Source organism: Pipistrellus kuhlii, unplaced genomic scaffold, assembly GCF_014108245.1.
Source record: "Pipistrellus kuhlii isolate mPipKuh1 unplaced genomic scaffold, mPipKuh1.p scaffold_m20_p_72, whole genome shotgun sequence".
NCBI classification, from domain to species: Eukaryota; Metazoa; Chordata; class Mammalia; order Chiroptera; family Vespertilionidae; genus Pipistrellus; species Pipistrellus kuhlii.
In genome coordinates this window covers 438,080-453,067 of record NW_023425576.1, presented here as the reverse complement: position 1 = coordinate 453,067, position 14,988 = coordinate 438,080, and the positions used below count along the sequence as shown (strand labels likewise).

Below are 14,988 nucleotides of genomic sequence, written 5' to 3'. Positions count from 1 at the left end.
TTCCGGGTTCAATTCCGGTCAAGGGCATGTACCTTGGTTGCGGGCACATCTCCAGTGGGGGGTGTGCAAGAGGCAGCTGGTCGATGATTCTCTCTCATCGACGTTTCTAACTCTATCCCTCTCAATTCCTCTCTGTGTAAAATCAATAAAATATAAAAAAATAAGTAAAAAATTAAAAATAAAGGTAGTCACCAAAAAAAAAACAAAAAATAAAAGGTTAATGTTTGTTTGGAGCATTTCCTCATTTAGAGTTTGTTTTTCTTGGTCCATCTGCGGGTGGAGGAGGGGTGTTGGGGCGGGGCCCGGAGATCGGGGACGGGTCTGAAGGGGCGTGGCTTTGTGGGCAGGGGGCGTGGCCGAGCGGAAGGGGGCGAGGCCTTGAGCGGAAGGCGTGACTGAGCGTAAGGGGGCGGGGCCTTGAGCGGGGAACGTGCTCCAGCGTGCGGGGCGGGGCCAGCTGGCGGAGGCGTCGCGGAGCGTCCTTGGGCGGTGTCCTGCGCACGGGGGCGTGGCCGGGCGTGCGGGGGCGGGGCCTGCGGGCGGAAGTGTACTCTCCCGGGTCTCCTCTCCCGGTGTCCCCTCCGCGGACTGTGATCTGGGCCGCTCGGTCCTGGCGGGGACGCGGCTCGCCCGGAGCGGGAGCGGCTCGGCGGGGCGGCCTGCAGGTACGGGGAGCGGCCGGCAGGGCGGGCTCGGCGAGGCGCGGAGACGATGCACCCAGCTGGGCCCCCAGGGTGCGCAGAGGACGGTGCCTGAGCGCCCGCCGGGCCCTGGAACGCGGGGTGCGAACAGTTGGGTGGCGTCCGCTTGGGCGCTCCCTCCGCCGATGGCCGCCGTGTGGGGTTTCACCGGACCCGGAGGATGTCCGTCTGTGCGCCCCGCATGGTGCGCGGGGCGCCCCGGGCTGCAGCTCCTGCTGGTGCGTCTGCGGGGCCGTTTGCTGCCGCTGCGGGGAGGCCCGGGGCGCTTCCTGCCCAGCGGCCGCGTCTCCCAGGGCCGGGGCTCCACTGCTGCGGAGGTCGCCTCGGGCTGCACCGGGGACGGGGCTTCCCCCGCGCTGCCCGCTCCCCGCTCCCCGGAACCAGTGGCCCCGGGCCGGCGTGGAGCCCGCTCTCCCGGCTGCTGTGGGCCCGCCCCGCGGTCCCGGCCCCGCGGTCCCGGCCGTCCTGCAGCCGGCACACCTGTGCGGCCGCTGTGCGGCCCTGCACCCGCCCGGGATCTGTCTCCACCCGCTCCCCTCGGCAGCTCTGACCAGTGTGCAGGGCTGGGGGCCCTGAGCTTTCTCTGCTGAGCGGAAAGGCCCTCCTCACCGCGGTGACTAGGTGGCTGGCTGCTCACTGGGGCCCGAGAGTGTGTTTCCAGCCCCATTTATTGAAACAAGCCGTCCTTTCACCACTGAATCTTGGCCCTTGAAAATGCACCTCTTCCAAGGTTAGAAGCGTTATTCACGTTAGTATATTTTAACATATGAGCCCAGGGATGTTCCTTTTTAGCTTCTGCATGTGTACATGCACATTCATGTAAAGACGGGTGGGTATGGAAACGTCTTCTGTCCGGCTGTCCTTGAGTCGCCCACACACTGTGTTGGGCCTGGGAATATTCCTCCTGGCAATGTGCTCACCTTATACCGTCTGTTTTCGTAAACTCAGCGGAGCGCACATTTCTTACCGTCTAAGCTCACCGTCATGTATGGTTTTATTCAAGTACCAGTTGTCTTAAAAGCAAGAGACAGAGAATTGTATTCTGTTCTTTATTTTGTGGGACATTAGTGTATCCATTCTGCATTATTGAATTTTCTGATTGGAGGGGCGTGGTATATCTCTAGTGTTCATTTCCAAGAAATTATGAAACAGGTGAGAAAGCATTTAATGACTCGCTTTAGTAGAGGCTGGTGTCCTAACAGCAAGCCAGGCTCCAATGGATTGTAACTGCTGCTGCATGAAATTACTTCCCTCTTAATGTCGTTCACAGTTGTATTTCTTGAATTCTCTTGCACAGGCGCGTTCCGGTCACAAATGCGTGTGTGACGCGTACTGCTAAGATGAAATGGAGAAATGGAAGCCACAGGTCCGTATGCGTATTCTCAGATGTGATGAGCTGGACTTGATCATGTTTTTATGCCACTGACCTATAAAAAAACCCCGGAAAGGGGAACAGACACCTGGGACCTGCAACCTCGAAACTCCTGGAATGACCTGGGCCTTCATGAGGAGAGATTTTATCCCAGCCCATCCACAGCTCCTCTGAGCCCTCCGCCTGGACTCATCCTCACTCCCCTCAGTGGCAATCACCGGACACTTCGCCTCCCGGCATGGCGGACAGTCTCCCGACCGAGTTTGACGTCGTCATCATCGGGACAGGTTTGCCCGAATCCATCCTTGCGGCCGCGTGTTCGAGAAGCGGACAGAGAGTCCTCCATGTCGACTCGAGGAGCTACTACGGGGGAAACTGGGCTAGCTTCACCTTCTCGGGGCTGCTCTCCTGGCTGAAGGAGCTCGAGCCAGACAGCGAGGCCGGGGACAGGAGCCTGGCCGCCTGGCGAACCCTGATCCGCGACACAGAGGAAGCCATCGCTCTGCGCGGCCAGGATGACACCATCCAGCACGTGGAGGTGTTCCGTTACGCCAGCGAGGACGGGGGTGACGGTGCGGAGGAGATGGGTGCTTTGCAGAGAAATCCTTCCTCCGAAGCATCGAGCACCCTCGCTCAACCTCTGGATCCTGCATGCCCGTCGGAGGAAACACACCCAGACAGCACCAGCCCCGAGACGCCTGCCAGAGACACCCCGCAGCCTGATGGAGACATCTCAGCGGAAGTGACCGATGGAGAGGAGAACCAGGTGACGGGAGAAGATGGCGGAGGTCAGACCTGTGTCCACCCAGCTTCCGGCGGAGCTGAGGACGAAAATAAACCTGCGGCGGAAGACGGCCCGGATCCCCCAAGGAGAACTAGGATCACTTACTCCCAGATCGTTAAAGAGGGCAGGCGGTTCAACATCGATCTGGTGTCCAAGCTGCTGTACTCTCAGGGCTCGCTGATCGACCTTCTGATCAAGTCCAACGTGAGCCGCTACGCCGAGTTCAAAAACGTCACCCGGGTCCTCGCCTTCCGGGAGGGCAGAGTGGAGCAGGTGCCCTGCTCCCGGGCCGATGTCTTCAACAGCAGAGAGCTCAGCATGGTGGAGAAGAGGATGCTGATGAAGTTCCTGACCTTCTGCTTGGACTACGAGCAGCACCCCGGGGTGCTGGAGGACCGGGACGTCACCCGGCGCCCCTTCTCGGAGTTCTTAAAGACTCAGAAGCTCACCCCCAACCTCCAGCACTTCATCCTGCACTCGATCGCCATGGCGGAGCCATCCTGCTCCACGGTAGATGGTCTAAAAGCGACCAAGCACTTCCTGCAGTGCCTGGGACGGTACGGCAACACCCCGTTCCTCTTCCCGCTGTACGGCCAGGGGGAGATGCCCCAGTGTTTCTGCCGGATGTGCGCCGTCTTCGGCGGCGTCTACTGCCTCCGCCACCGGGTCCAGTGCCTCGTGGTGGACAAGGAGTCCGGAAGGTGCGAGGCGGTGATAGACGGCCTCGGTCAGCGGATAAGCGCCAAGCACTTCGTGGTGGAGGACAGCTACCTCTCCCGGGAGACGTGCGCGGGCGTGCGGTACCCGCACATCTCCAGGGCCGTGCTCATCACCGACCGCTCCGTGCTCCAGGCCGAGTCCGACCAGCAGGTCTCCATCCTGACGGTCCCCCCCTCGGGGCCGGGCGCGCCCGCCGTCCGGGTGGCCGAGCTGTGCTCCTCCACCATGACCTGCATGAAGGACACCTACCTGGTGCATCTGACCTGCCCGTCGGCGCGCACGGCCAGGGAAGACCTGGAGCCGGCGGTGCAGGCACTGTTCACCCCGTCCACGGAGGCAGACACAGACACGGGGGACCTGGGGAAGCCACGGCTCCTGTGGGCCCTCTACTTCAACATGAGGGACTCCTCGGGGGTCAGCAGGACCTCCTACCGCGGCCTGCCCGCCAACGTGCACGTCTGCTCCGGGCCGGACTGCAGCCTGGGGAACGAGCACGCCGTCAAGCTCGCCGAGGCCCTCTTCCAGCACATCTGCCCCGGAGAAGATTTCTGCCCCCCTCCCCCCAACCCGGAAGACATCATCTTCGACGGGGAGGACAAGCCCCCGGAGGCTCCCGGGACCAGTGACATCATCATGGCCAAACTGGAAGGCCCCGAGGGAAGCCAGAACCCCGAGAGCCCAGGGCAGCATCCTCAAAATTAGGAGAAAAGGAAAGGGAACCGGAAATGCCACTTGGGGCCTTCATCCCGGCATCCGGGTACTCTCATTTGAAGGACAGCGTCCTGTACGAGTGATTCGAAGTGGTTTTGTGATGGGTTATGCTACTCGTCGCTGGATGTCTGTCAACCCGTCAGTCACCGATTGGTTAGTTATTGGACCGTTTTTGTTTGTTTCAGAATGGACTCTGTGATCCAGGATCTTAAACAGGGGCAGCTTTATTTTAGTATTGATTGTATAGAGGAGGGTTCCATGTTAGCAACTGTGCTTAAAGGAAGGTTGCATTGTACCTGCTAACGATTTTCAGATTTTATTCTTGTCTACAATGACAGTGTCTAAAGGATATTTTTCTTTGCAGCTAAGACAGTTGCTACCACCTCTGAGTAAAAAACACACACACACACAGTAAATTATGTGCTTCTTTTGTATATAATATAAACATATTTATGGTAGCAATAGCAGCTAATGCAAGTGCCAATATAAAATACAGTTGTCTCATTAAAAGACTAGCTTTGCATGATCCTTGACTTGTGAAGGTCTGATGTTTGCAGTGTCTTACTGTTGAATACTCCTAATCCACGCTCGTAACCCAGAAGGCAGTGTCCCCACCACAATCTTCTGACATTAGAACAAGTGTCAGGAAGTCCAGTTACTAGTTGAAGAGCTCATTCTTGGGAGGTCCCGACAAAGAAAATGTAGGGGAGAAGATTCATTCTGATTAAACATTTCAGAAAATTTCTGCAGGGCCCTCACACCTTAAAGAAGACTTTCTGCCGAAACCGGTTTGGCTCAGTGGATAGAACGTCAGCCTGCAGACTGAAGGGTCCCACGTTCGATTCTGGTCAAAGGCATGTACCTTGGTTGGGGGCACATCCCCAGTAGGGGGTATGCAAGAGGCAGCTGGTCGATGATTCTCTCTCATGGATGTTCCTATCCCTCTCCCTTCCTCTCTGTAAGAAATCAATAATATATATATATTGTATATAAAGAAGACTTTCCAACCAGTAACTCAAGGTGGAACCACATGAGTCCACTTGAACGTGGGGTTCACTTGCCCAGCCTTCTCAGTGAGTGAGCATTCCTTCTTGCTGATTTTTCCACTGCAAATTAAAACAACTTTGACCTAATTTCATGCTAGTAGCAAAAGTTTTCAACTGCATGTTCAGTAGTATTATTCTATTAGTAGATTTTAAAAGAACTATTTAGAAAAACATAAGAGCTCTATAACCCCTATCTTTTGATCTAATTCAATTTAAGAAGCATATATCCAGGAAAATAAAAATAAAAGATTAATTGTATGAAGATATTTCTAGTAATTTCATCCATTTGAGGTTTTGTTTTTTTTTAAGCCCAACAATTGGGAAATATACAAATAAGATTTTGTATATTGCTATCAAAAACTTATGTAGACAAATGATATTTATATGTGTAAAATTGTATGGAAAAGTGTTTCAATGAGACTCAATGTGTTAGAACATAAGTTGTATTTACTGGTTATATTCATGTACATTGAGAATCAGAAGAAAATGTGATCCATTGAAATTGAACATTAAGAGGTCTTTATTTTTTTCTGTAAAATACTGATGTATGCAATGAAAAATAAAAGATTCATGGTATAATGTATACTGATTTGGTGAGAAATTATTGATTCCTTGTCAAGTTCTAAAATTCTTTAGATGAAAAATATATATGTTTACATATTACATTCAAAGGATGGTCTCCAAAACTGTTGATGTCAAGTTTTACAACTCTTGGTGGGAAGCATCCTTGGTCTGAATGGATGTATTATTGTAGCGGTTACCAACAGGAAAACAGCCCATCGGGCTGTTTTGAAGGTAGTGATTGCCTAAATAAAGGCCCTGTTTCGATTTTAATCATTCAGGCGCTTGATGAGATGTTTTTCTCTCGCGTTCCAGTAGATGGTGATAGAGCACAAGTTTTCGTTTTCTTTAGATTCTTTTGAAAATAAACTTTCAGATAACAGTTTGCATTCCATGTCATTCGGTATTCGTGTCAGATGTACGGCATAGTGGTTAGACAATCACGTACTTTGCCTCTGCCCCATTCTTTAAGGGCCCACCTGGCCCCGTATGTAATTATCACAATATGACTGACTATTCTCCCGTGCTGTAAGCTACCTCTCCGTGACTGGTCTGTAGCTACCAATTTGTACTTGTTATTTTCTTCCCCTTTTTCATCTCCCCTTACCCCCCACCCTCAACCCCACCCCCAGCCTCCCTCACTTCTGTCAACTGTCAGTGTATCTATCCTCTGGGCCTGAGGTCGTGGGCGTCCCTGCCTGGGTAACCAGGTGGTGGATGCCCTTACAGTGTCTGAATCGCCTTGCTTAGAGCAGTGGATGGCAAACCGCGGCTCGAGAGCCACCTGCGGCTCTCTGGCCCCTGGAGGGCGGCTCTTCCACAAAACACCACGGCCTGGGCCAGTCTGTGTTGAAGACGTGGCATTAGAAGAAGTCTACGTTTAAAAAATGTGGCTCTCCAAAGAAATGTCAGTCGTTGTGCTGTTGATATTTGGCTCTGTGGACTCATGAGTTTGCCGACCACGGGCCTAGAGGCGCTGCCTGGTTCCCTGTGGCCTCTAGCTCGGTTCCAGTCCCTGCTGTGAACGGTCATCATTCCTAGCTCCCTAGCCTAATCTATTCTTCATCCTTCCCCTCCCCCCACATCCAATGATCAATTTTTATCTCTTCAACCTCAAAGATGTTTCCATGTCTCATTTCCCTCCCCCCACCTCCTGCCACAGACAACTCCTAAGGACCTTAGTTTTCCTTTATTCTTATTTTCCTCCGGTCCATTTTCCTCGCACTGCCACCGGAGTAATTGTCCTCTAAATAGAAATACTCTCACGTCACTGCCTCGCTTAAAATCCTGTAGCCGTCCCGTTGGCTTCATGATTAAAACCAAGGTCCCCGATGCCGAAACCGGTGTGGCTCAGTGGATAGAGCGTCGGCCTGCGGACTGAAGGGTCCCAGGTTCGATTCCGGTCAAGGGCATGTATGTACCTTGGTTGCAGGCGCATCCCCACTAGGGGGTGTGCAAGAGGCAGCTGATGGATGATTCTCTCTCATCCATGTTTCTAACTCTCTAACCCTCTCTCTTCCTCTCTGTTAAAAAAAAAAAAAAATCAATAAAATATATTTAAAAAATAAATAAATAAAAGCAAGGCCCTCGAGTGTGACTGTCAGGGCCTGCGTGGCCACCACCTGACCGCCTCGCCAGCATCCTCTCCTGAGATGCCCACTTCCTTGCCACCTGAGGGTTCAGGCAGCTGCAGTACTTCTTGTTCCTAGAACGTGCCCCCTGTCCTCGGCCTTAGTGCCTTTCCTTTCCCTGGAACATTCTTTGTCTCTCCTGCTACTCCCCTCAGAAGGCTAAGCTCAGGACCTCCTGATGGTCTGAGCTGACCCACCCATCCTGCGTGTTCCCGTGACCCTCCCTCCTCCCCTGTCAGTGTGCTTGTCACCCTCACCAAACAGTGAATTACTCCCTCAGGGCAGAGACCCCGACTTCTTTCCTCACCCACAGCTCAACAGGCCACGCCTGCGTGTACTAGGAGCTCACTGGGTGACCAGTAACTGTTTTAGGAGGGAGAGACCAAGGGCGTAGGCAGGGGAGGTGGTGACTGTGGGAAGCGAGCCTGCCTGGGTAACTTGGGTCTTCTGTGGGTTCAAGTTCAAAGTCTCCTAGGGGGCGCTAGAGATTGTCATGCCTGCAAACCCAGGCCTGTGCCCTGCCCTGGAATCGAACCGAGACCTCCTGGTTCCTAGGTCGACTCTCAACCCCTGAGCCAGGCCGGCTGGCTGAGATACACAGGTTTTAACTGCCTGGGACCACTTAGGTTTCACCAAGGGCTCTTCCCCACAACCCAGCCCCTGCTGACACCCATCACAGATCCCCCAGCAAACCATTAGCTGTGAACTGGAAGTCGCAGCCATTTCCGTCAAAGGGCTCATCTGGGAAATCAGTCCTCCTCGTTCAGGACCAGCTGCGGGCTTCCCCGGGCAGAACCCCGTCCGTCCCATGTTTGCTGCCTGCTCTGAGGATCGGATCTGAACATAAATCTGAGTCAGAGTTTCCAGGATCGTGGAGAAATGGTTCCGATGTATCACGGTTCTCTCAGGCTGTCTTTTTTTTTTTTTTTTTTTTTTTTAATTGATTTTTCACAGAGAGGAAGAGAGAGAGATAGAGAGTTAGAAATATCGATGAGAAAGAATCATCGACCAGCTGCCTCTTGCACAGCCCCCACTGGGGATGTCACCCGCAACCAAGGTACATGCCCTTGACTGGAATTGAACCTGGGACCTTTCAGTCCCCAGACCGATGCTCTATCCACTGAGCCAAACTGGTGCCAGCTTTCAGGCTGTCTTTTAGTGATATGACCATCTAGGTTAGGGGTGTCGAACTCAATCAGAGAAGGGGCCAAAATCTAAAATCCAGCCTAAATCGTGGGCTGAATGGTTTACTGAACAGTCATAAACTGTCATTGTGATGGAAACGCAGCGGAGTGCAGTGATGACAGCGCGGTGCGGGCCACATTGCAAGGCCTGGCGGGACGGATTTGGCCCGCGGGCCTTGTGTTTGACACATGTGATCTAGGTAAAAATAATCCACTTTATACTTCTTTTAAGTAACTTAGAAGAGATGACACACCACTAACGGTCCTAAGAGACTATCTAGGTCAAAGGACTAGATTAAAGATGAGGGAACTAAGGTTCCCGGAGATTAAGGGCTGGGCCCAGAGGCAGGCCCTGGGCCAGAACTCAGCTTCCTGGGCTGTGGGTTCGATCCCCAGTGGTGAGGCGAGCAGGTGGCAGCTGATTGATGTTTCCCTTTCATCGATGTTTCTAACTCTCTATCTCTCTCCCTTCCTCTCTGTAAAATAAAAAAAATAAATAAAAAAAAATAATATATATATATATATATATATATATATATATATATTTTTTTTTTTTTTTTTTTTTTTTTTTAAAGAAAGAAAGAGTGTGGTCAGTGTCTTCCTCTTCGAGAAGTGAAAGAGGTACTCGTACACGTTTATATTTAGAAGGACGGGGCGTGAGCATAGTGTTGTGGGAAGCTACTCAAGGCAACTGAACGTGGCGGCCTTAAACACATTTCTGGTCGACATTGAATTTAATTCTCAAGCTGACAGACATCGTCCACGAGTGACTTAAATATGACGGTGGGAACCACGGCGTGGACCCTTAGATTTGGTTACAGAGGAATCGCATGTGTCATTGGCTCCTTCACGACCTCCTCGTCGCCTGCGGGTGACCGCGGGGCTTTGTTCTAGAGGCTCCAGGGGGTTTTCAGGGAATGCTGGAGGCTAGTGACCCAGTCCCACGGTCCCCTCAAGTAATCCAGGCGTCTCGGGGCCGTGGAGCGTAGGAGGAGGTAGGCGCTGCCGATGGCCACCAGTGTTCCGAAGAGGAAGAAGCCTTTGTTTATCACCTGTAAACACAGCAAGAATTCCCATGTTATTCATCCAGAGATCCAAATATTTTTTAATATTATTTTATTGATTTTTTATTTTTTATTTTTTGTACAGAGAGGAAGAGAGAGGGATAGAGAGCCAGAAACATCGATGAGAGAGAATCATCCATCAGCTGCCTCTTGCACACCCCCTACTGGGGATGTGCCCGCAACCAAGGGGTACATGCCCTTGATCGGAATCAAACCTGGGACCTTTCAGTCCGCAGGCCGACGCTCTATCCACTGAGCCAAACCAGTTTTGGCAAGAGAGAGATTCAAATCTGTTTTTAAAATATATATATATTTTAAAGATTTCAGACAGGAGAGAGAGAGAGAGAGAAACATCAATGATGAGAGAGGTTCAGACTCACAGCTCAGCCCCGGCACAGTGTCTGTGAGAAGAGCATAGCGATCATGTTGCAATGTATACAAACATTGAATCACGTTGTACACTTGAAACCAATGCAATGTTATATGCCAAGTAGAGGCCCGGGGCATGAAAATTCGTGTACTCAGGAGGGAGGGGTCCTTCAGCCCAGCTTGTGCCCTCTCACAGTCTAGGATTCCTCGGGGGATGTCCACCTGCTGACTTAGGCCCTTTCCCCAGGGGATCGGGCCTAAGCTGGCAGTCAGACATCCCTCTGGCAGCCTGGGACAGCCTTAGCACTGCCAAGGAGAAAGGAAAGGCTCCCACCACTGGGCTCACAGCCCTCAGCCCTGCTTGTGGCTGAGCAGAAACCCCCCCCCACCCCCCCGTAGGAGAGAACTGACCACCAGGGAGCAGCTCCTGGGTGCTCAGAGGGTGTCACAGCGACCAGTCGTCAATTTGCATGTTACCCTTTTATTATATAGGATTACACCTTACTCATTCAAAAAAGAGATGTTTGCCGAAACAGGTGTGGCTCAGTGGATAGAGCGTCAGTCTGCAAACTGAAAGGTCCCAGATTCGATTCCGGTCAAGGGCATGTACGTTGGTTGCGGGCACATCCCCGGTAGGGGGCGTGCAAGAGGCAGCTGGTGGATGTTTCTCTCTCATTGACATTTCTAGCTCTCTATCTCTCTCCCTTTCTCTCTGTAAAAAATCAATAAAATATATATTTTTTTAAATCTTCAAAAAAAGAGATGTTGAAGACTGTTTTCCATTCAGGCTCCTCCTCCTCCTCTAGCCACTTGCACATGGATTTGCTACCTTCCAGCTCCCCTGAAATCCTTGCCGTTCCCACTCGGGTCATGTGGGGTGGGGGTGGGATGGGGGGGGGGGGGTTTCTTCAGCTCCCAGGCACCTGGGCCCACCCCCATTCTCACCAGGGGCCTTTTGTGTCTTTCCATGACATGCCCCCCACCGGTCTCTGAGCTCTGTGGAGGGCAGGGGCCTAGTTCTTGTTCACCACCGGGCCCAGCTCAGTCTCCACACGGAATAACACCGTTCGTTGGGTGAATGAAGTTGTAAGATTTCCAAAGTGGGAAAAGAGGCAACCGGAAGGTCCATGCCTTGGCTTCCCTAGGCCCATGGCCCCAAATGAGCGTGGCATTAGCCATGCATCGGACTTAGACGACGTTTTGTGAGTGATTAATTTTTGTCCAGTTTTACAAATGAAATCCACAAGAGTACTACTGCATGAAGCAAAAGTCAATTGCTTAAAAAAAAAAGTCGAAAGTCACTTTACTAAAATAGTCAAAGGTGGAGAGTTAGCACTAAATTTTTTTTAAAAAAATATCTTCTCTTCCAAAGAGCGTTCCCTCTCCCTCCCTCCCTCCCTCCCTCCCTCTCTCTCTCTCTCCCTCCCTCCCTCCCTCTCCCTCCCTCCCTCCCTCCCTCCTCCCTCTCCCTCCCTCCCTCCCTCCCTCCTCTCTTCTTTCTCTCCCTCCCTCCCTCCCTCCCTCCCTCCCTTTCCCTCCCTCCCTCCCTCCCTCCCTCCCTCCCTCCTCCCTCCTCCTCTCTCTCCCTCCCTCCCTCCCTCCCTCCCTCCCTCCCTCCCTCTCTCTCTCTCTCTCTCTCTCTCTCTCTCTCTCTCTCTCCCTCCCTCCCTCCCTCCTTGTACCTTTGTTTATTAGGTACATTGCCTCTTTTGTACCCAGGGCACCTTATTTGGAAGGCAAACATTTTACGCATCACAGCATCTCTGCGTTTGCCTGAAGTATGTGTAACCAAAACACTTCCCACCTGGACGCAGCCGGTTAAGAAAAAACAAGAACCGTGAGTCCGTCCCAACCTTTTTTTGCCAACGCCAGCGCAGCACCGCCTCGTGGTACCTTATTCTGGAAAAGGTGACCTGTAAGAAAGTTTACAGTACGTCTGTGTATTTTTTTTTAATATATTTTTATTGACTTCAGAGAAGAAGGGCGAGGGGGTAAGAGATGGAGACATCAATGATGAGAGCGATTCACTAATCGGCTGCCTCCTGCACACCCTCCACTGGGGATGGGGCCCACAACCTGGGTAAGTGCCCTTGATCGGAATGGAACCTAGGACCCTTCAGTCCGCAGACCGACGCTCTATCCACTGAGCCAGACCAAGCAGGGCTGTGTAATTCTTTCGTGGCTAAATAGAAGATTAAAATTAGGAGCATCTCGCCCTAGCTGGTTTGGCTCGGTGGATGGAGCATCGGCCCTGCAGACTGAAGGGTCCCAGGTTCGATTCCGGTCAAGGGCACATGCCTGGTTTCAGGCTTGATCCCCAGTGGGGTGCGTGCAGGAGGCAGCCGATCAATGATTCTCATCAATGATGTTTCTACCTCTCCCTCCCTCTTCCTTCTTCTCTGAAATCAATAACATATATATATATAAAATAAATAAATAAAATGGGGCAATGGCTTGCATTCAGACCTTACCATGGTGTAGAGGGGGATGAAGGTTGATGGCATGATGGCATGAAGCAACCTCTCCACGTTCTTCTGGAAGATGAACCATCTTGAGTTGACGTGTGCTCGCATCTGCAATAACGCGAGAGTTCTCAAGAACGCCTTGGACCATGAGTGCACCTCTCCTCCAGCTTATCACTACTACCCTCCATCTTCTTCTTCCTCACCGCGAAGCCGGGCACAGAGTGGTCCAATCAGTTCTTGTTTCCCAACCCCTTTCCGACATTCTCAACAATGCAGGGAGGACATGACCTTGAGAAGGTCAAGGGTTGACACTACACCCGTTGGAGAACTCTACAGGGGCCAGTACGGGAAACTCTACAGAGCGTGTTCCATTGCATCTGGTGAGTAACCTGAGCCGGCCCGGTGATTTGACTAGTCTCTGATGCTTCCTGGTTGCTCTGGAATATTGCTGATGGCAGGTAGTGATCGGATTACCCTTTCCGTGTATTCAGGACAAATATTGGGCTGCAGCTGTCCGGTTTTTAAAGACACCAGGAAGAGAGAATCCAAGATGGCTGCTCGGGTAGGCAACTAGCCGCAGCCGCACACAACAATTTCAATAAAATACAACTAAAATATAAAATGGACATTACCCAGAACTACAGGAAAGTTGACTGACTGGAAATTCTACAACAAGAAGCAAGGAGAAAACCAGAAGGAAGCGCGGAGGAGCTGGAAAAGCCCAAGGTACGGAGACACGCGGCGCCCGAGGAGAGGACAGAGCCGGAGAGGAGGGAGGCCGAGTGCCTGGCTGGCGGTCCCAAGCGGGAAGGAGAGAAAAGCTCCGACTGTGCTGGGCCCAGCTCCAACTGCTCTGAACCCCAGTTCTAGGCCAGACCCCGGGGACCCAGGCTCATCCATAGGGAGCCGGGCTGTAAGGCGGGACTCTGGGGAAGCGGCGAAAGGAGGTCCCAGAGGCGCGCACACTCGCAGAGAAGGGCCGGCCGGCTGTGCCGCGGGATTGCCCTGACGGGAAGGAGACAGGGGCTCCAGACTGCTCTGAACGCCACCTCCAACTCCACTTCCAACTGAACTGAACCCCAATAACGGACTCATTGGGGAGAGCATAGACAGTTTGGCAGCAGGCGAAAATCGAGGGCACCTTTCTCTCAGAGGCGCTCGCAACAAGTACTGAAGGACCCTGAGTCTCAGGAGTCCCATAGGGCGGGGCTGACGGAAGCCAAGAATGTAGGCTCCACCCTGAAACCCCGCCCCATCAGGAAAGCTGCCTGCGAAAATGCCTAAACCAAATACTAGATCACAAACGAAAGAAATGGAGGACAAAAAGCGACTGGATATAGAGTTCAAAACCACACTTATAAGGTTGTTCAAGAATCTCCTAGAAAAGGCCGATAAAATAAACAAGACCTATGAGGATATGAAAAGGGATCAACTAGAAATAATAAGGGATCAACAAGAAATAAAGGATACATTGTCTGAAATAAAAAATATTTTATGGAGTCCTAAAAACAGAATGGAAGATCGCAAGAATCAAGTCAAAGATTTGGAACATAAAGAGCCAGAAGACACTCCTCTGCAGACGCAAGAAGGCCAGAGAATCCAGAAAGTTGAAGATAATGTAAGAAACCTCTGGGACAACTTCAAGCGAACCAACATCAGAATTATGGGGGTCCCAGAAGATGAGAGAGAGCAAGATATCGAAAACATACTGAAAGAAATAGTGACAGAAAACTTTCCCCACCTGGTGAAAGAATTAGACTTACAAGTCCAGGAAGCGCACAGAACTCCAAACAAAAGGAATCCAAAGAGGACCACACCAAGACAAATCATAATTAAGATTCCAAGAGCAAAAGACAAAGAGAGAATATTAAAAGAAGCAAGAGCAAAGAAGGTAGTTACCTATAAAGGAGCACCTATACGATTGTCAGCTGATTTCTCAACAGAAACCATGCAGGCCAGTCGGGAATGGCAAGAAATATTCAAGGTGATGAATAGCAAGAACCTACAGCCAAAGATAATCTATCCAGCAAAGCAATCACTCAGATTCGAAGGTCAGATAAAGAGCTTCACTAATTAAAAAAAAGCTAAAGGAGTTCATCACCACCAAACCAGAATTATATGAATTGCTGAAGGGGGTTCTTTCAGAAGAGAAAGTAAATAAAGATAAAAATTATGAACAACAAATACGTAACTATCAACAAGTGAATCTAAAAACCAAGGAAACTAAAAAAAAAAATCTGAGGAACAATATTAACTGTTGAATATAATAGAATCAGAGGTATGGAAGGGGAGTGAACTGTTTATTCTTGGGGGAAAGGGGAGAGGGGGATGTGGGAAGAGACTGAACATAAACTGTGCATGAGGACAATGGGGGGTGGGG

General features: G+C 51.3%; 2 protein-coding genes and 1 long non-coding RNA gene across 3 annotated transcripts in view; 1 reads left to right on the top strand and 2 right to left on the bottom strand.

Moving 5' to 3' along the window:
• Positions 1-550: 550 nt before the first annotated feature.
• Positions 551-4,814, top strand: CHML (CHM like Rab escort protein). The gene is made up of 2 exons (XM_045576031.1): positions 551-665; positions 1,999-4,814. Exon 2 carries the CDS (start codon positions 2,312-2,314, stop codon positions 4,277-4,279), a length of 1,968 nt encoding a protein of 655 aa, XP_045431987.1. The 5' UTR covers positions 551-665; positions 1,999-2,311; the 3' UTR covers positions 4,280-4,814.
• Positions 4,479-6,376, bottom strand: LOC123651720. The gene is made up of 2 exons (XR_006740585.1): positions 5,289-6,376; positions 4,479-5,060 (listed from the first exon to the last, which is right to left on the bottom strand). It is a non-coding gene; the product is annotated as an uncharacterized LOC123651720 (long non-coding RNA).
• Positions 6,377-9,432: 3,056 nt separating this feature from the next.
• The window catches only part of KMO (kynurenine 3-monooxygenase), a 31,034-nt gene continuing 25,478 nt past the window's right edge, over positions 9,433-14,988 (bottom strand). Inside the window, exons 13-15 of the mRNA XM_036422765.2 lie at positions 12,615-12,716; positions 11,997-12,056; positions 9,433-9,762 (exon numbers count right to left, since the gene is read on the bottom strand). Coding sequence (XP_036278658.1) covers positions 9,601-9,762; positions 11,997-12,056; positions 12,615-12,716 — 324 coding nt within the window. The 3' untranslated portion in view covers positions 9,433-9,600. The remainder of the gene's footprint in view (positions 9,763-11,996; positions 12,057-12,614; positions 12,717-14,988) is intronic.